This window comes from Oncorhynchus keta, chromosome 15 (assembly GCF_023373465.1).
Source record: "Oncorhynchus keta strain PuntledgeMale-10-30-2019 chromosome 15, Oket_V2, whole genome shotgun sequence".
NCBI classification, from domain to species: Eukaryota; Metazoa; Chordata; class Actinopteri; order Salmoniformes; family Salmonidae; genus Oncorhynchus; species Oncorhynchus keta.
Window position 1 is genome coordinate 21,138,694 of NC_068435.1, and position 21,325 is coordinate 21,160,018.

Below are 21,325 nucleotides of genomic sequence, written 5' to 3' on the forward strand. Positions count from 1 at the left end.
TCCATATTGAGCACGTCACTGGTACTTCCTGTTTGAGTTTTTGCTTGTAAGCAGGAATATGGTCAGATTTGCCAAATGGAGATTTCCCAAACTGAGGGAGAACTTTATATGCATCTCTATGCGTGGACTAAAGGTGATCTAAAGTTTTGTATTAAAGTCTGTATTAAAGTCACCAGCCATTAGGAGTGCTACCTCTGTGCTGCCTCTATCAATAGGTCTGTCACCTCCGACTCATTGAAGTAGTCCTCATCCAAATTGAGGGTAGGGATAGTTGTTCTGCTGTCCAGAAGCTCTTTTCGGTCATAGGAAACGATGGCGGAAACATTATGTACAAAAAAAGTTCAGATGAGTGCAAAAAAATGCACAAAATAGCACAATTGGTCAGGAGCCCATAAAACGTCTTCCATTACAAACATGAATAGGCTATTAGGCTACCGGTAGCAAGGCTATAGTATAGGCTAATGTCCAAGGTGCTCATGGAACACCCTTCAATCGTCAGCCTCAGCTAGTTGCTGCCCAGATTCGAATCTTCCTTCAATGATTCAATCGTCCTTCATGATGATGAGTTACTGTCTGGCAGAGAAGGCGAAAGGAAGTAGGGATGCACTGAAGTGTTAGCCTACTGTAGTAATTGAAATATGGCCACTGACTGTAGGCCTATAACTCTCACATGTATAGGAGTGGATAAATGTGATTTCTTTCTTTCAGCATCTTGAGAGAACGCAAATCAAAGTTAGGGAGCATGAAAAAGTGTTGTCTTTGTCAGCGACATACAAGCAGACATACTGAAATCTTATCATATTAATGTTGGATCATTTTCACAATTTTTCATTTCCTTGAATCCGGTCAAACTGATATAATTTGGAAATTTTGCAGGGGAAATCTTTCCACTGTTTTAGAGTTAGGCTATTTTAGGCATTTTCTCCCCGGTCCAAACCCAACTTCGCTCGGGAAGCAGAAAACTTTAACAATGTCACAATTAGGCTTATTATTGATGCATTCATTCTATCGATTTATAACATGGTTCTAGTCAGCACTATTTTTTGTGTCTTCTAGGGCAACAAGTAACGACAGAAGAGAAGCTACATCAGTGGAGGCTGGTGGGGGGAGCTATAGGAGGACGGGCTCATTGTAATGGCTGGAATGGAATAAATGCAACAGAGTCGAACATGTGGTTTCCATATGTATGATGTGTTTGATACTGTTCCATTTATTCCATTCCAGCCTTTACAATGAGCCTGTCCTCCTATAGCTGCTCCCACCAGCCTCCTCTGAGCTACATGTAGGCTTATCTAATTATAGACAAGTTGGGTAACACATAGCCTACCAGATGTCGGAAATTATATGCAGAAAAATATATAAAATATGGGTGAAAGTATTAGGCCGAGTTGACTGGCAGGGAACGTGACGTGCACGGAAGGCAGTGGACATCAATCAATTCAGGCTACAAGTATGCCTAATGAAAATTGCTGAATGTCATTACACTTTTCATGTTTTAATAGACGTCTCTTTACATTCATCAAATGGCGTGAGCACAGTGCACTGTTTTAGATGCTGGAATCATTATAGGGTGGATCGAACGTGCGCAGACAGCCTACTTTTCAAAGTGATTTGTTTGACAATCAGATAAAAACATCATGCCTGGTTGTGTTCGTGCCACATTAAAAGGTAATACATTTGTACATTATGCTCATTAAAAAAAATCACATAGGAGGCCCTACACCCCTGTCAAAAAATTGTTCCGCCATCCCTGCTGTCCAGCTGTTAAATCAAATTTAAAGCCAATTCTGAAAATGCGATCCAGAAGCTTCATATGGAGGGTGTGACGCAATTGCGGAGCCTCCCGAGGCTTGAAAGGAGGCCAAATGAGCTGCATAGTCAATCCAACATCTGCATTGACCATGCAGCATTTACGGTGATAAGGCCTCTGCAGAAGTCAGGGCATTCATATGTCTTGCGCTTATAGGAGCAGTGCAGAGCTGTTGAGCAGAGCTGTTGTGAAGGAAGTTGTCAAAGAAGTGAGTTTGTGTTTATACAGGACCTCCCACTCGCACCTACCGCCACACAGTCTTCTCAATGCTGAGCCATACAGAGCTATACGGAGCCCTCCACATTGTTACAAAAGTTGAGAGGCACACAGCAATGTTTGAGTTTGATTTGGCATAAATTGGCATTTATAGATCATCAGATCATTGCACTGGCCTTGCTCTGGCGTGCTGACCCTCGTGGAGTCGTGAAGTGGTTCATCATCACTATCGGCACATTCGGCAGGTCCTCCTCTCTGAACGCCAGTAACCCCGTTGACATCACTGCTGCCTCTAGCACGCGCCACTTTCAGCGGTCCAATCGCAGACAGGAGAACTGCCTCTGTCTTGACAACTTTTTCCCCATCACTTCCGGGCTGATAACAAGGGCCATACATGCCCGTAGATTTCCACTAAAATCTCTTAGTTTGATGTATACATTGGCACCATTGCTTTGATGTTTGGGCGTGACATGATGACAAAAGCCAGCAAATGATTTTGGTGTATTGACGAAATTATTCCAAGAGCCACGAGAATAGCGGGCGAGAAAGAGGTGAGATTGCATTGTTTGTGCTCTAGATTCTTGCAGATGTGCGGCAATGTTAGCTGGCTAACGTTAGCTGGCTAGTAATACTCTTTCGTAGCTTGCTACCTATCTTTCAACAGATCAAATGTTAGTATTTGTAATTGAAATGAGACCAATGCCAGCTGGCTTTGGTCGAAACGTCTTTTTGGTATTAGTTAGCTTGTGTGTCTTTCTAATCCACAGCACACCTGTAATGCCGGGCTGATGATGGTGATGCTAACGTCGATAGCATTTGATAGGCGCTGTCTTGCGTCCCTCCACCTGTCTGGCAGTGTTAAAGTAAGCTGCTATGTAGCTAGCTAGCATAGACGGTGGTTGTGACAAAAGGGATTCTTCATGGTATTTTGAGTGTATTGATCTACCCATTTATGTCACGTTTGATTGCATTTTATTAGGGTTGTTTGTTAAATAACATAGGCTATATGTTTTTGTTTGTTTTATCTAACTAGCTAACATACCGGTAGCATAACAGAAAGCTATAGTCTGACTGTGTGACCGACCCAGTTTAGGATGGTCAGATACCTTGATTTGATTAACCTATGCCAGTATGCCAGCATCTGATGCTATGGCACCACATGAGCCATAGTTCACACATAGGTAACTGTTGTGCAAACTGTTTATGATGACGCTGGTGGACAGTGGTGGATCTCTCTCTCAAAGACTCTAGGAATGTTGTCTTTACTTTCTGGTCGAGTGAAGGTAGACAGTTTACACAGCAGAGCATGCCTTCTGGGTGATTAAGAGTTATGTTTTTGAGAGCAGAACCAGACTTGACCTAGGCTTTCCCTAACCATAACGAAAAACAATGACTCATTTGTTTACATTTACAGGAGTAGGCCTAACTAGATATGTCTGTGCTGTTAGGCCTGAATTTCAGTTTGCATCTTATTAAGCCATATGGTCTGCCAGCCATTATTACCGTGTCATGACTCATGTACATGGAGACACAGAGTAGCCTAAAACTTGACTGGTTGGTCTTCTGAGGTGTGTCCTTAGGCAGTTAGCGGGCAATTCCACAGTAATAGAGTGACACCGAGACTCTGATTTTTTTTCACTTTAAAAGGTACGGAAAGTATTCAGACCTCTTGACTTTTTCAACATTTTATGTTACAGCCTTATTCTAAAATTGATTATATTGATGAGGGGGGAAAAAACAATCTACACACAATACCCCATAATGATAAAGCACATTTTTGGGGAAAATGTATTAAAAATAAATATCTGAAATAAACATTTACATAAGTATTCAGACCCTTTACTCTGTACTTTGTTGAAGCACCTTTGGCAGCGATTACAGCCCAGAGTCTTGGGTATGACGCTACAAGCTTGGCACACCTGTATTTGTGGAATTTCTCTCATTCTTCTCTGCAGATCCTCCCAAGATCAATCAGGTTGAATGGGGAGTGTCGCGGCACAGCTATTTTTAGGTCTTTCCCGAGATATTCAATCGGGTTTATGTCCAGGCTCTAGCTGGGCCACTCAAGGACATTTTCCTGAAGCCACTCCTGCATTGTCTTGGCTGTGTGCTTAGGGTCAATGTCCTGTTGGAAGATGAACCTTTGCCCCAGTCTGAGGTCCTGAGTGCTCTGGAGCCACTGAAAAACATCCCCAAAGCACGATGCTGCCACCACCATGCTTCACCGCAGGGATGGTGTGAGGTTTCCTCCAGACGTGAAGCTTGGCATTCAGGCCAAAGAGTTGAATCTGGGTTTCAGACCAGAGAATCTCGTTTCTCATGGTCTGAGAGTATTTAGGTGGCTTTTGGCAAACTGCAAGCTGGCTGTCATGTGCCTTTTACTGAGGAGTGGCTTCCGTCTGGCCACTCTACCATAAAGGCCTGATTGGTGGAGTGCTGCAGAGATGGTTGTTCTTCTGGAAGGTTCTCCCATCTCCACAGAGGAACTCACTCAGAGTGACCATTTTGTTCTTGGTCACCTCCCTGACCAAAGCCCTTCTCCCCCGGTTGCTCAGTTTGGCCGGGCAGCCAGCTTTAGGAAGAGTCTTGGTGGTTCCAAACTTCTTCAATTTAAGAATAATGGAGGCCACTGTGTTCTTGGGGACATTCAGTGCTGCATATTGTTTTTGACCATCCTTCCCCAAATCTGTGTCTAGACACAATCCTGTCTCGGAGCACTACGGACAATTCCTTAGATCTCATGGCTTGGCTTTTGCTCTGACTAGCACGGTCAAATGTGGGATCTGATAGACAGGCTTGTGCCTTTCCAATTCATGTCCAATCAAGAGAATTTACAACAGATGGACTCCCAACAAAATTGTAGAAACATCTCAAGGATGATCATTGGAAACAGGATGCACCTGAGCTCAATTTTGATTCTCATAGCAAAGGGTCTGAATACTTATATAATAAGGGATTTCTGTTTTTATTTTTTATATTAAAAACCTGTTTTTGCTTTGTCATTATGGGGTACTGTGTGTAGATTGATGTGGAAAAAGTTAACTTAATCCATTTTAGATTAAGGCTGTGATGTAACACAATCTGGAAAAAGTCAAGGGGCCTGAATACTTTCCAAATGCACTGTATGTCAAGTAAAAACCAATGATTGCACATTTCCAAAAAATGTAACAAAAAACACATTTACTTGAACAAGGTGCAGATGCAAGGTTTGGTAACAGAATGGCGGTTTGTGCTGTTTGTGACGTGATTCTGTTATCAAACTTTGCATCTGCACTGGTCTTCAAGTAGATGTGTTTTTGTACACATTTCTGTGGAAATTGTTAAGTTGTAGTGTTTGTTGAACTTTGCAGTCATCGGTTTTTGCTTGACATACATTTTTAAAGTGAGAAATCTGAGTCACAGTGTCACACCATTACCATGTAATTGCCCTAACTTCTAGCCTCTCTACTATAGAGGCTGGACCTGTATATCTGCTCTCGGGTGACAAAGCCTTGAATTTCTGGTGAATGAATCAACAGAAATTTGACGAAGAGCTGTGGTACCTTGCATAAGTAGCTTGAATATCTTATAGTTTTATGACTTGGTGATGTGTGCATCAACATCATAGGCTGCTGGTTTAAGAGTCAAGAATGCACGATCATTGACCGTGGTACAGACAGATTTATCTTCTGGAAGGTCATGGGTTAGTTTAGCCTCAGCCTAGCTTCCCACACAACATGTACGAATACCTACTTATTAAGGGAAGTGTGTGTAACAGGGTTATTCTACTTCTCTACATGCACAACTAGGCCTATAGTCTCCCTTGAGGTTAATGTCTTTTTATGGAACAAAATCTCTTGGGAGGAAATCTAGCTCAAGTATAGTAGCAATGTTCTCAATGTGTTATGGAACCCAATCCTAGTTTTGAAGCATGAACACTGAGATAAGGCAAAGGGCTCGACCATTGCAGAAAGAGACACTAAGATGTGATCAAAACAACCACAGATGGTTGAATCACAGCCGTATGGATATAATCAGTTATCTCTTCAATGAAGCATTTGTGATGGTAGTAATTAGAGGTTGACCGATTTAATCGGAATGGCCGATTTCAAGTTTTCATAACGGTATTTTTGGGCGCCGATTTGCAGATTTAAAATATATATATTTTATACCTTTATTTAACTAGGCAAGTTAGTTAAGAACACGTTCTTATTTTCAATGATGGCCTAGGAACGGTGGGTTAACTGCCTCGTTCAGGGGCAGAACGACAGATTTTCACCTTGTCGGCTCGGGGGATCCATTCTTGCAACCTTACAGTTAAGTAGTCCAATGCAATAACGACCTGCCTCTCCCGTTGCACTCCACAAGGAGTGCAGTAAGGTAAGTTGCTAGCTAGCATTAAACTTATCTTATAAAACACAATCAAACAATCACTAGTTAACTACACATGGTTGATGATATTACTAGATATTATCTAGCGTGTTCTGCGTTGCATATAATCTGACTGAGCATACAAGTATCTAAGTATCTGACTGAGCGGTGGTAGGCAGAAGCAGGCACGTAAACTTTCATTCAAACAGCACCTGCGTGCGTTTTGCCAGCAGCTCTCCGTTGTGCGTCAAGCATTGCGCTGTTTATGACTTCAAGCCTATCAACTCCCGAGAGCCTTCTAGTAGTTGTTCCCCTTGCTCTGCATGGGTAACGCTGCTTCGAGGGTGGCTGTTGTCGTTGTGTTGCTGGTTCGAGCCCAGGGAGGAGCGAGGAGAGAGACTGAAACTATACTGTTACACTGGCAATACTAAAGTGCCAATAGTCAAAGGTTAATGAAATACAAATGGTATAGAGGGAAATAGTCCTATAATTCCTATAATAACTACAACCTAAAACTTCTTACCTGGGAATATTGAAGACTCGTGTTAAAAGGAACCAACAGCTTTTATATGTTCTCATGTTCTGAGCAAGGAACTTAAACGTTAGCTTTCTTACATGGCACATATTGCACTTTTTACTTCTCCAACACTTTGTTTTTGCATTATTTAAACCAAATTGAACATGTTTCATTATTTACTTGAGGCTAAATTGATTTTGTTTATGTATTATATTAAGTTAAAATAAGTGTTCATTCAGTATTGTTGTAATTATCATTATTACAAATAAAATAAATTGGCCGATTTTTAATCGGTATCTGTTTTTTGGTCCTCCAATAATCGGTATCGGCGTTGAACGATCATAATCGGTCGACCTCTAGTAGTAATACCGTAAAGATAAGTACGAGATTCTACCAACTATAAACAATAGCATAGCCCCATGCACTGTAGTCTTATCTAGCAATAGTAGCCTAATAGTAGTAGTAGAAAATGTTGTTATTATTACAAATAAGGTTGGTAGCACAGGTTGCCAATCTGTTTAATACCAAATAGAAATGGTTTCCCCAAATGCGGATTCAATATTTAAATACTGGACTGGACTGACATGTTGTAGCCTATTGGGGAATGGGGAAATTCACGCTGTTAATATTTGAAGAAGTGTCGTTCTGATGTTAGGCCCAGGGTACAGTAGGCAGTATTTTCTGCTAAGGTTTAGAGAGGTGTAGATGGACATGGGTCGGCCTAAAATTTTGTTTGTTTGTTATTCCACTGCAATAGACCACTTATTTGTTTCCCAGCAGTGGCTGAATATCCTTTGTAAACAGTTTGTTATTTCAACCACAGTGATGCTTTGTGTAACGGAGACCCACCAAGCCCAACCCAACCCCAGGTCGTATTTGTTAGGGAACATCGTAGTAAAACATTTTGCAACAGAAAACAAACATTTGTATTTCTTATTGGACAGGTTTAAGTCGTCCCACCCTGTTTCTTCCATTTGGTGCCAAATGAATGACCCACCCACGACTGGCTTTTGTGTCCTTGTGCCAGAGAGAGCAAGAGAGGAAGTGAACAGGAATAGTGCTGCTGACCAAGGAAGAGGCTGAGGAGAGAATAGGGATGTGCCTCCTCCCCAGACATTGATTTATTACATTTTCCTGCCAGTCTACACCCTGTCCCTGCAGCTGGCTTGTGCAGATAGTATACAGACCCAAACACAGGATGGTGCAAGATACACAACCCAACAATACAGTTTGGTAGAGCTTTGTCTGTATGCCATATTGTTGATTGGTTGTTGTGTTGTAGGTTCACCGTTGATTAGGTGTTATCTGATACCTGCTTGCATAGCATGACTGCCAGTATTGGTACATTACTAATGTTTTGTTTGAGTCTCATTTAAAAACAAAACAACATTTGATCTGTCTATCCCTCCCGCTCCAACGCCTGTCTTCATCTCTGACGTGTGTTGTCTGTTCTCTCCCTACAGGTAACCTGACTCTTCTACCGAGCAGCGTCTGTTAGTCCAAGCAGATCCACCAAAGGGACCACCAGTGCATGACAAGGAACACAACCAGTCTCCAAAAGAAGTATCTGGGTGTGTCCCTCACCCTTCCTGCCCTGCCCACCTCAACTGACTCCACCCCCTGACCCTTGAACCCTGACCTGCAAGATGAAACTGAAAGAGGACATGAACCCGCTGCTGTTGCAAGTCTTCCGCTCAGTGGTCTGGGTCTGCTCTTTCATTACCTTCCTGCCATGGTACTTCCTCTCGGGTGCCGGCACCAACCTAGACCGGGCACGGCGGGTCAAGGCGCGGTCGGTGAGTGGGCGTCCAGCGGGCCCTTACCGGGCGACCAACCGGGCAGGCGGTATCCATCAGAAGCTGGTGTGGTCCTTGCACCTGGGGGTGGACACCCTGGACAAGGTGATGGTGCACGGGGTGACCAGGTTCCCAGAGAGGGACTGCCTGGGCACCAGAGAGGTGTTGAACGAGGAGGACGAGCTCCAACCCAACGGGAAGGTCTTCAAGAAGGTGAGGAAGAGAGGGGAAAAGTGGATTTGAATAGCTTTCTGGATGTAATGTGTGATATGTTGTGTGATATGTTGTGTGATATGTTGTGTTTTATGTTTTATTATTATTATATTATTTATGTTGTGCATGAGAAAGCCTCCTCACTACTGTTGCAGTAATACTAGGAGGACATTAGATGGCACTGTCTGACCACTTTTGAACGCTGCAGAGGCTGTGTATGACTGTGGTTTTTATAGTTAATTCTGGGATAATAGTGCTGTCGGTGTGTGACTGTTTAGTAGCGCACTACTAGTATGTGTTATTTGTGAAGGTTATCCTAGGGGAGTATCAGTGGATGTCGTACGAGGAGACCTACCAGGCAGCAGTGTGTTTTGGCAGTGGTCTGGCTGCGCTGGGCCAGAGGCCTCAGTGTAACATCGCCATTTTCTGTGAGACCAGGGCTGAGTGGATGATAGCAGCACAGGCCTGCTTCATATACAACTTCCCATGTGAGTGGTTATGTGACAGACCGTAACACACATTATAGCAGCACAGAAACACACTCACACACCCTCTTTTGTAGGATGAATCTCTAACCCAGTGTGTTATTCTACCAGTGGTGACGTTGTACTCTACTCTGGGCGGAGCGGCCATCGCCCACGGTCTCAATGAAACAGAGATCACCCACATCATCACCAGCAAAGACCTGCTACACAGCCGTCTCAAGGTAGGCTCTGCTCGTCTTGTCCTGATTACTTCCTGCGATGCCATATGAGACAATACAAACTCCAGCCAGATATTGAAATATGCCCACATTTTAAATGGTGTTACCCCATGTCCTGTTATGGCGAACGAGATGGTTTATATTGAAAATATGCCCACATGTTATGAATACGTTCACCCATAAATATGCATTGGAACTAGGGCTGTTAAAGTTAACGTGAGATGTTTATCGGCTGAATGTTTTGGGATGCTGTTAATTGCGTCTCCATTTCTTGATCGCATGGATCCTTTAAAGCGTACATGTTTCTTCATGGACCTTTTTAAGAGCTGAAGATTGTGTGCCTCTAGCCACAATCATGTAGAAGTTACGCCAAATATTACCGGACCAATGTTTTTTCTTCGGATTCGTGCGTGTGTCGTGGGCGGTTTGAAACTACTCGTGAGCCTCTCTTTTTTTGTTTGTTTTGTTTAGCTAGCTAGTCATATGCTACCTAGCTAGCTAGCAACCTGATAACTTGTCCCCTGACTAGGCTATGCACACATTTGGCACAGGAAGAACTGAAAAAAGAATAGGATACTCAAAGAGATGCTTAAAATGTAGGCTGCATATGCAAGAGTGGTGTGTGTGAAGTTATCTGAACAGTACAGATGGATTTGACTTACTCAGTCAATAGCTACTTACTCTCTCCTCCTCCCAGGCGATCCTGTTAGAGGTGCCTCGGCTGCAGCACATTATCGTGGTGGACAGTAAGCCAACCAGCTGGCCTGGCTTTCCCCGCGGCATCATGGTCCACAACTTGGTCGCCGTGCAGGAGCTGGGCTCTCGACCCGACAACAGTAAGGCGGGAGGGTGGGGGTGGGTAGGTTGTATGTTGGGGTCTATGTGATGTGTGACACGGTATAGTACTTCTGCCCTGTGTTCTTAGTGACTCTGTACCCATATGGTGAAATGTACCCTCTCTGTCATAGCCTATCAGATTTGTATTAGCCCTGTGCGTGCTCTCTTGACAGAAAGATATCCGTACTCTGATGCTCCCACATTGTGCAATGTTCTGACCCGAAGGTCTTGGTTTGTGTGACCTCTAACCTCCCCTCTCCCTCTATGTGGCTGTGTGTAGTGGCGGTGGCACGCCGGCAGCCCCTGCCCTCTGACATCGCTGTCATCATGTACACCAGCGGCTCCACCGGCATCCCCAAGGGTGTGATGATCTCCCATAGCAACATCATCGCGGGCATCACAGGCATGGCAGAGCGCATCCCAGACCTGGAGTACGTACAGAGCACTAGGGTGTCTTCTAGATTCTCTCTCCTTTTTTCCCCCTCGCTCTCAATGCCTCTTTCCCCTCATGTGCCCTGATCACTGTCTCTCTTTTTCTCTTTTCATTATTCTCTCTTTGCCACCTTTTCCCCTATAGTATGTCAACCTCTCTCTCTCTTTCTCCTCTCGTCTCTCACCTCCTCAGCATCTCCTTCCCTCTGTAGTATGTTGTGTGTCTGTATGTTTGGCTGTTGAATAAAATGGTTTTGTTTCCATTCGTGCAGTGAGACAGACACCTACATTGGGTACCTACCGCTGGCTCATGTTCTGGAGCTCAGTGCAGAGATGGTATGTATCTCTCACGGCTGCCGCATCGGATACTCCTCCCCACAGACGCTAGCAGACCAGGTACACACACACGCCAAGCACACACAAGCCAATAAATAATCCCACGCATGCCAAGCACCACCACCAGATCTCTTCTAAGCTCTCTTCCTGTTCTCTGCCCTCTCACTGATCCACTCTCTCCTCTCCATCCCAGTCGACAAAGATTAAGAAGGGCAGTAAAGGAGACACCAGTGTTCTGAAGCCTACACTCATGGCTGCTGTACCTGTAAGCACCCAATCAGACCTCATTTACATGTCCTTGTCTCCAAAGCTACCATCAAATATATAAATGGTTAATATTCAGTTAAATTAAACACCAGTGCACATTCTATGACCTGAGTAAGATACACAGAACGTTTTGGCATGGCCCCTTTAATTGAAGTGGTATTTTTCCTCTTTCCTTCTCTGTCCCTCTGTCTCCCTCCTATAGGAAATCATGGATCGCATCTATAAGAATGTGATGACCAAGGTGGAGGAGATGAGCAGTGTGCAGAGAACCCTGTTTGTGTTGGCCTACAACTATAAGATGGAACAGATGACCAAGGGCTACAGGACCCCGCTCTGTGACAGGTAACACACACCTGTTGCACAACAAACAAACAAACAAATGAATCACACACACACACACACACACACACACACACACACACACACACACACACACACACACACAATGAGTAATGATTGATAGACTATAATTCCACTTTTTCCCCTTTCACTTGCTCAGTGGTGCGCACAACAAACAAACCAATACTCTCGATGTAGCTTTGGGCGTTGCTGTGGGGGGTTCTTGCATTAAAAAGAAACATACGGTTCACACAGATTTTTACTGTGTGGTGAATGACTTGGTGTTATAGTTACAGTGCCATCAGAAAGTACCCCTTGACTTATTCCAATTTTTAAAAATGTTGTATGAATTTGTTAAAAAAAATCCAAAGAACATAATTCCACTTTGACATTATGGGGTATGGTGCGTGTAGAGGCCTGTGACAAAAAAATCTCAATGGAGTTCATGTTTAATTCAGGCTGTAACACAACAAAATGTGGAAAAAGTCTGGGGTGTGAATATTTTCTGAAGGCTCTATCCTCTGACTCACTGTCATATCCTCTTTCCAGACTTATTATTTTTCTCTCTCCCCCCACCGCTCTCTCTCTCTCTCCAGTCTGGTGTTTAGGAAGGTGCGCTCGTTGTTAGGAGGTCACATGCGGGTGCTGTTGTCGGGCGGCGCGCCCCTTTCTGCCGCCACACAGCGCTTCATGAACATCTGCCTCTGCTGTCCCGTGGGCCAGGGCTACGGCCTCACTGAGACCTGCGGAGCTGGCACCATCAGCGAGAGTAAGAGGGAGGGTTAGAGGGAAGGTAGATGAAGGAGGTCTAATAAGAAGGGAGGGAGGATGAAGGAGAGGGTAGGATGTAGACTCCCGTGCCTGGGAGAGCGGGATGGGGCGTGATAGAGAGAAAGCCAAGTGATTGTACACACACTAGTGTGCTATGCTATGTTCTCACACTTATTTCTTCACTCTGTGTCAGTGTGGGACTACAGCACAGGCCGGGTCGGAGCTCCTCTGGTCTGCTCTGAGATCACCCTCAAGGACTGGGAAGAGGGTGAGTACATGGCATTGGGACTGTAGAATGGGTGATAGTAGGGGAGGGCTGGGAAGAGTACAGGTGAGACTGGAGGGTGGATTTCGGTGGGTTGGGCCGGGAGGTTGGAGGTTAGTGGGGTTGGGGGCTTGGGTGAATTGGAAGGGGTGGCGCTGAAAATAGCCCTCATCTTCTTCTCCTTCTCTTCCCCAGGCGGTTACTACAGCACAGACAAGCCCAACCCAAGAGGTGAGATTGTGATCGGCGGGCCCAATGTGACCATGGGTTACTACAAGAACGAGGTGAAGAACCGCGAGGACTTCTTCGTGGACAGCAACGGCCAGCGCTGGTTCTGTACAGGAGACATCGGGGAGCTCCATCCTGACGGCTGCCTCAAGATCATCGGTGACGAACCAGGCGATAAAGAGAACATTCTAGACTAGAGACCCCTAGCTTAGGCGCAGAACATGTTCTCATCAGTAGTGGAAGGGGGATTTTGGTGTGTGGTTGTGTGTCTAACAGTGTGCTCCTCTTGTGTAGACCGTAAGAAGGACCTGGTGAAGCTCCAGGCTGGGGAGTATGTGTCTCTGGGGAAGGTGGAGGCCATGCTGAAGAACTGCCCTTTCGTAGACAACATCTGTGCTTACGCAAACAGGTAATCATTGCACATATGACTTTATATGCTACCCTTGTGACTAGACTCTATACATACACTCCCATACCTATTTATATGGATGGTGAAACTGACACTTTTAATTTGGCGCTATACCTCAGCATTTTGGATTTGAGATCAAATGTCTCACAGTACAGAATGTCACCTTATATTTGAGGGTATTTTCATAAATATCTGTTTTACTGTTTAGAAATGAAAGCACTATTTGAAGGTGTTAAGACAAATGCACTTATAAGTAGTCAAACGTTGACTATTTCCACAGTCATTGCAGGCAATAACTGCATCAAGCTTGTGACTCTGCATACTTGTTGGGTGCATTTTCAGTTTGTTTGGGTTGTTTCTGATTATTTTTGTGCCCAATAGAAATGAATGGTAAATAATGTATTGAGACATTTTGGAGTCACTTTTATTGTAAATAAGAATAGAATGTTTCTCAACACTTCTACATTAGTGTGGATGCTACCATGATTACGGATAATCGCCATTGAATTGTGAATAAAAAGTGACTCCAAAATGACGCTACATTATTTAGCATTGGGCGTGACATAATCTGAAACGCAAACAAAACAAACTGCAAATGCATCCCATAAATGTGTTGCATGCTAGGAATTTGGGACCAAATACTAAACTTTTGACTACTTTAATAAACCAGAAGTGAATTTGTCCAAATACTTGAATCCTTCAAATGGGGAGACTAGATACATAGTGCATTTATGTCCAAACAGAAAACAGATGGGTGTGAAAACACCCTAAAATATAAGGTGACATTCTGTACTGTTGCCTCATATGAAACACTTGATCTCAAATCCAAAATGCTGGAGTACAGAACCAAATTAAAAGTTTTAGCGTCACTGTCCATATATACTGTACATAGGGGATTTATTAGGATCCCCATTAGCTGCTGCCAAAGCATCACATGAAACATGACATAATACATAGGACAAAACATTATCAGTCAAGGACTGAAATACTTCCATGTAAAACGTGTCACACAGCCTGCATGTCACTACATACAGGATTCAGAAAGTATTCAGAACCTTTCCTTTTTCCCAATTTTCTTTACTTTACAGCCTTATTCTATAACGGATTCAATTGTTTTTTCCCCCTCAATCTACACCCAAAAACTGGTTTAGAAATCTTTGAAAATGTATTAAAAAGAAATAACTGAAATATAACATTTAGATAAGTATTCATACCCTTTAGTCAGTACTTTGTTGAAGCACCTTTGGCAGCGATTAAGGCCTCGAGTCTTCTTGGGTATGACGCTACAAGCTTGGCACACTTGTATTTGGGGAGTTTCTCCCATTCTTCGCTGCAGATCCTCTCAAGCTCTGTCAGGTTGGCTGGGGAGTGTTGCAGCACAGCTATTTTCAGGTTTCTCTATAGATATTAGATCGAGTTCAAGTCCGGGCTCTGGCTGGGCCACTCAGGGACATTTAGACTTGTCCCAAAGCCTCTCCTGTATTGTCTTAGCTGTGTGCTTAAGGTCGTTGTCCTGTTGGAAGGTGAACCTTGGCCCCAGTCTGAGGTCCTGAGCACTCTGGATCTGTTTTTCTTTAAGGATCTCTCTGTACTTTGCTCTGTTCATCTTTCTTTTGATCCTGACTAGTCTCCTGGTCCCTGCTGCTGAAAAACATCTCCACAGCATGATGCTACCACCACCATGCTTTAAAAAATTATTTGTATTTTTTACTTCACCGTAGGGATGGTGCCAGGTTTCCTCCAGACGTGACGCTTGACATTCAGGCCAAAAAGTTAAATCTTGGTTTCATCAGACCAGAGAATCTTTTTTCTCATGGTCTGAGAGTCCTTTAGGTGCGAAGCGGGCTGTCATGTGCCTTTTACTGAGGAGTGGCTTCCGTCGGGCCACTCTAACATTAAGGCCTGATTGGTAGAGTGCTGCAGAGATGGTTATCCTCCTGGAAGGTTCTCCTATCTCCACAGAGGAACTCTGGAGCTCTGTCAGTGACCAGGGGTTCTTGGGCATCCCCCTGACCAAGGCCCTTCTCCCCAGATTGCTCAGTTTGGCCGGGCGGCCAGCTCTAGGTAGAGTCTTGGTGGTTCCAAACTTCCATTTAAGAATGATGGGGACCTTCAATGCTGCAGACATTTTTTGGTACCCACAATTTCTTGCTTTGACATGCACTGTCAAATGTGGGACTTATATAGACAGAAGTGTACCTTTCCAAATCATGTCTAATCAATTAAATTTACCACAGGTGAACTTTAATCACGTTGTAGAAACATCAAGGATGGTCAATGGTAACAGGAATAAAATGTATTTAATCAATTTTAGAATAAGGATGTAATGTAACAATGTGGGAAAAGTGACACACTATCTACGTCTAATACATAGTACAATATATATAAAATGGCTCTCTCTTCACAGTCCCCTTTGTGCTGTAATGTGTTCTTTTATCTATATTTTTTTAGTGGTTTTATTGTTAGCTAGCTTTTAGTTTTTGAGATATTTAGCACCAGCCTATTGCTAGTTACCCTTTCTAAAAATGACTGGAGCTCCATGTTAAGTGCCTGAGTTATTTATTTTACTACTGCTGCCGACGTGTATACTGTTGAGACATCAGCGTACAGACACACAGGCTTTATTCAACGTCAGTGGAATGTCATTTGTAAAAACAAAAATCAATAATAGTCCTAGCTGGCTGCCCTGCGGTACACCACAGTCAAATGAATTTGCATGAGTGTGGCTTACATTAACGAAAACCCTCTGTTCTAATAGATAAGTAACTCAATCCATAATAAGGCAGAAGATGCAAATTCATTACACCTATGTTTTTTTCAGCAATAGGTTATGATCAATGACATCAAAAGCTGCACTGAAGTCTAACAAAACAGCTCCCACAATCTTCATACTATTAATTTATTTCATTCAGTCATTTGTGTCAGAGCTGACCTTGTTGAGTGCCCTTCCCTATAAGCATGCTGAAAGTCTTAATTTGTTTTCTGTAAAATAACATTCTATTTGATCAAACACACATTTTTCCAAAGTTTACTAAGCACTTGTAACAGGCTGTTTGAACCATTTAAAGGGAGCTCTGCTATTCTTGAGTAGGGGTGACTTTTGCCTCCTTCCTTGTCTGGGCGCGCACTCTGTTTTCTAGTCTTTAATTGAAGATGTGGCAAACAGGAGTCACAATGTATTCCGCTACCAACCTCAGCAACTTACCACCCAGGTTGTTGGTACCAGGGGGTTTGTCCTTATTTATAGATAGCAACAATTGTTTCACCTCTTCCACACCCACTTTTTGGAACTCAAAACTACAGTGCTAGTCTTTCATTATTTGGTCCATTATGCATGAATATGAAGGCTCAGCATTTGTTGTTTGCCTGTCAAATGAAGTTTGCTAATGTGGTTAGCAATATCAAAGGGTTTTATGAGCAAGCCATCTGCCTCAATGAAGGATGGAGCTGAGTTAGCTTTTTTGCCTAGAATTGAATTTAAAGTACTCCGGAGCTTTTTACAATTATTCTTTTATATCATTTGTCTTTTTTCCATAGTATAGTTTATTTTTGATTTCTCAATTTACCATGTTTGCCAGTCTGCTGTGTTGTCAAGACTTATTTGCTATTCCCTTATTATCTGCTATTCCCTTATTATCTGTCTCTTTGTCAACTCTTTCCATCTCTATTTCTGTCTCCATCTCCTGTCTGTGCCATCCATGGTCTCTCTCTCCATCCTATATCCTGGGGGTTCCCAACCTTTCCCCTGTCATGGACCCCTATTTCTGTCTCCATCTCCTGTCTGTGCCATCCATGTTCTCTCTCTCCGTCCTATATCCTGGGGGTTCCCAACCTTTCCCCCCTCATGGACCCCTATTTCTGTCTTCATCTCCTGTCTGTGCCATCCATGTTCTCTCTCTCTCTCCATCCTATATCCTGGGGGTTCCCAACCTTTCCCCCCTCATGGACCCCTATTTCTGTCTCCATCTCCTGTCTGTGCCATCCATGTTCTCTCTCTCCATCCTATATCCTGGGGGTTCCCAACCTTTCCCCCCTCATGGACCCCTATTTCTGTCTCCATCTCCTGTCTGTGCCATCCATGTTCTCTCTCTCCATCCTATATCCTGGGGGTTCCCAACCTTTCCCCCGTCATGGACCCCTATTTCTGTGTCCATCTCCTGTCTGTGCCATCCATGTTCTCTCTCTCCATCCTATATCCTGGGGGTTCCCAACCTTTCCCCCCTCATGGACCCCTACTTCAACGAGATGTGTTAAATGCACCACCAGGTTCCTGTGATTCAACGTAGTTTAACATATCTATTGTTGAGTGTGCTATTACATGGTAATAATCTAAGAAATCAAGTCTTGCCCATATTTGATGTTATTTCCCTACCAAATATATTGTAATTCCCATTCAAAGTGAACCCCCCCCCTCAAATCAACGAGGCCCTGTTATTCCCCCAGGACACTTTGGCGACCCCTAGGTTGGGAACCACTACTCTATCCTATTCTGACTCATCTTTCTCTCAATCTCTACCTTTATTAACTCATAGTATTCTAATTAATCTAATAATATAAAATGGAAATACAGATCTACTGTATTTGCTTAATAAAACTAATGCTACTTCCCTCCTCTCTTAGTGACCAGTCATATGTGATTGGCTTTGTGGTGCCCAATCAAAAGCAGCTGACAGTGCTGGCGGAGCAGAGAGGGTTACGGGGCAGCTGGGAGGAGATCTGTAACAACCCTGACATGGAAAGAGATGTTCTCCGCATCATCACCGAGGCCGCCCTGTCAGGTAGGATGGAGGGATGGAGGGAGGGAGGAAAGTAAGCGTTAGTTAGGGAAGAGGGAGGGAAGAGGAAATGGAGAAAGGGGAGACTGATAGAGAGAGGAAAGGGGTTTCTGGTTGTATCAAGAGTATTGTTTCTCCTCCTAACCCTCACCCATCTTCATGGTCATGACGTATCTAAAGTCCAGTGTTGTTTCCCACAGCCAAACTTGAGCGCTTTGAGATCCCTAAGAAGATCTGTCTTAGTGCAGAGCCCTGGACCCCAGAGACTGGCCTGGTTACGGACGCATTCAAACTCAAACGTAAGGAGCTCAAATCACATTACCAGGATGACATCGAAAGGATGTACGGTGGCAAGTAACACACAAACACACACACACACACACACACTCTCTAAGACACACACCGGTAAAGACATATGCAAGGAATCTAAAAAACACTACCACGATGACATGGAGACTGGAGAGGATGTACGGTGGCAAGTAACACACACACACACAGAGGGAGAGAGGAGGAACGACCCATTGTACTTCCTCTTCCCTTCCGACTAGTTACAATCAAACGGAAAATAACTCTGGAAAATAACTGTCAGTCAATCCAGACCCCCAACAAAGACGGCGAGGCCAAGCCAGTTGGAGTGACATCCGTTGCTTCTCTTCTTCAAAGGTTTTTCTGAGTCTGTGTGTTGCTATGATGATGATGGCATCGTTGACATGACCCAGCGAAGACACAGGAAATTACAAGTTTGTACAAAAGACTGCTTCGGGCACTATGTCCATCCCCCTGGCATGTGTGTAGTCCAGACACCCGATGGGAGACTGGTTTGTTGTTGTGTTACTGTGGCCTGAGTCGTGTTCGGAAGAGAACTGACAAACGGAACGACTACCTAAACTTGTCCAATAAGAAACACTTGTTTTCCGTTCCAAAATGTTTTTACAGTAAACACCAATGAATATGACCCTGAAAAAGGAGGCCCTTCGGTTTAAATGTCCCATATCCAGGTTTGAGTCTATGCAGGGATCTCTTTTCTTGTACATGTTTTTTTTTGGGTGTAGTGATATTTGTTGTTCTGTTCATGTTTCCTTACGGTTCTTTAACTTATACGGTTTGTCTTCAGTCGCTTCCGAAGCCCATTCAATGAACATCCTGTGTCTGAGAGAAATCAAGTGTTTCAAAGCCGTGAAAGATTTTTTTAAAGCAACTCGCGTTCTTAATTTGCTTTTCTTATATTTTTCTGAACGGTTTGTTTCTCATTTATATTGTTTTTTCTCCTGGTTCTATTCTATGGAAGAGTATGTGTTTAGTGATTTGACTAGATGAAGTCCTGTCACTCTTTTGTTCTGTGTGTTAGTGATGTAATCTCCTTCTGGCTCTGTTTCTCTGTGGCTGGCTGATGTGATGTGTCTAGGTTGGCTCGTAGAACCTGTTTGTCATAAATAATCAGTGTTGGGGAAACTACTCTGACAATATAGTTTACCAAGTTACCAATTACTTCATACTGGAAGAAGGATACACTAAAGCTACCCTTCAGAAAACTATTTCAGTTAGGTAGAATATAGTTAACTGCATATCTAAATCTGAAATGTCAAGACAGATCACTCTGGAGTCAGATGTTAACAGAATGTGTAAATTAGCCTATTAAAAACAAAAACTGTTTCAAGGGATAATTAGGCAGATCTGATGCTGAAAAAGAAAAAGATTTTCTACTTCCACCATACTACATTATTTGTGAAAATAAATTACGTAGCATAGTTCCAGTAGTTAGCTACACCACTACATGGCAAAAAAAGTAATGAACTACTGAAAACAATACCTACATTTGAATTTAGTTCACCACTAAGCTACTGCAAAATGCTGTTAAATTACTAGTTAAACGACATGTAGTTCACTTCTCCCAAACTCTATGAATAATGTAGTCTGATCCTCTGACTATTATTGGGATGCATGAGTTAACCAGAGCAAGAAGAACTGATCTGGGACCAGGTTAGTAATGAAGGTGAAGTGTCCAAGGTGGCTACAGGGAAGTAGAATGAAGTTGCCCCCAAAGCTAAGTTTTTCTTAGCTTTCTCCCCTGTGGTTGTGGTTAGGTTGTGGAGAGGATAAGCTGATCCTTGATCTGTGCCTAAGGGCAACTTGTCATCATGTCATATATGTATATATATATATATATATATATATATATATATATATAATGTATATATATATGTGTGTGTGTGTATATATATATATATATGTGTGTATATATATATGTATATGTGTATATATATATATGTATGTATATGTGTGTATATATATATATGTATGTATGTATATGTATGTATGTATGTATATATATATATATGTATATATGTATATGTATGTATGTATATATACAGTTGAAGTCGGAAGTTTACAGAACCTTAGCCAAATACCTTTGAACTAAGTTTTTCACAATTTCTGACATTTAATCCTAGTAAAAATTCCCTGTCTTAGGTTAGTTAGGATCACCACTTTATTTTAAGAATGTGAAATGTCAGAATAATAGTAGAGCGAATGATTGATTGATTGATTTCATCACACTATATACTATACTAGTAGCGTAGTCTCTGGAGTGATATTAGTGCCAACAGAAATGTAATCTGAATTCAATCATTTTAAATGTAATCAAATTTGTTGGCACTATTATGACTAAATACCAATTTTTCTGGATTGTGAAAGTACTGTGTTGATGACGATACCCAATTATATTGGGAATTCTGTAGTGAAGACTAATATTTTGGCCTTAAATGTTGTGAATGTAAAAGAAAAGAGACACTAATCAGGTTTCCATCCGAGCTTCTTATGCGAGTAAAGTAGGTCAGATAAAAAATGTCACGACAAGCCTGATGGAAATGTGCAAATGTTGACACAACTAAATACTTGCGTGGGAACTTTTTGTGTCAAACTAATTATGGCGGTGGAAACGCCTTTATGCGCAAATATTGATATAATAACCATGTCTAAGTAAACTTGGAGTCGTGCAATGGAATGTTGTGTGGTCCTCCCACTACGACTTGGAAAAGCATGCAGTTTATTAGGCTACAGA

At 42.9% G+C, this 21,325-nt stretch overlaps 1 protein-coding gene across 3 annotated transcripts; it reads left to right on the plus strand.

The window, feature by feature from the left end:
* Positions 1-1,863: 1,863 nt before the first annotated feature.
* LOC118370784 (fatty acid CoA ligase Acsl3-like) lies at positions 1,864-20,416 on the plus strand. Of its 3 annotated transcripts, XM_035755928.2 has the most exons (16): positions 2,092-2,577; positions 2,794-2,889; positions 8,357-8,902; positions 9,213-9,390; positions 9,499-9,608; positions 10,303-10,441; positions 10,723-10,873; positions 11,147-11,270; positions 11,404-11,475; positions 11,680-11,819; positions 12,413-12,585; positions 12,781-12,855; positions 13,048-13,239; positions 13,375-13,489; positions 18,110-18,267; positions 18,465-20,416. In XM_035755928.2, the coding sequence occupies exons 3-16, from the start codon at positions 8,540-8,542 to the stop codon at positions 18,620-18,622; spliced, it is 2,148 nt and encodes a 715-aa protein (XP_035611821.1). In that variant the 5' UTR covers positions 2,092-2,577; positions 2,794-2,889; positions 8,357-8,539; the 3' UTR covers positions 18,623-20,416. The 3 variants fall into 3 exon arrangements, with proteins under 3 accessions (XP_052319624.1, XP_035611821.1, XP_035611820.1); XM_052463664.1 differs by lacking the exons at positions 2,092-2,577; positions 2,794-2,889 and adding an exon at positions 1,864-2,018; XM_035755927.2 differs by lacking the exon at positions 2,794-2,889.
* The last annotated feature ends 909 nt before the right edge of the window (positions 20,417-21,325 follow it).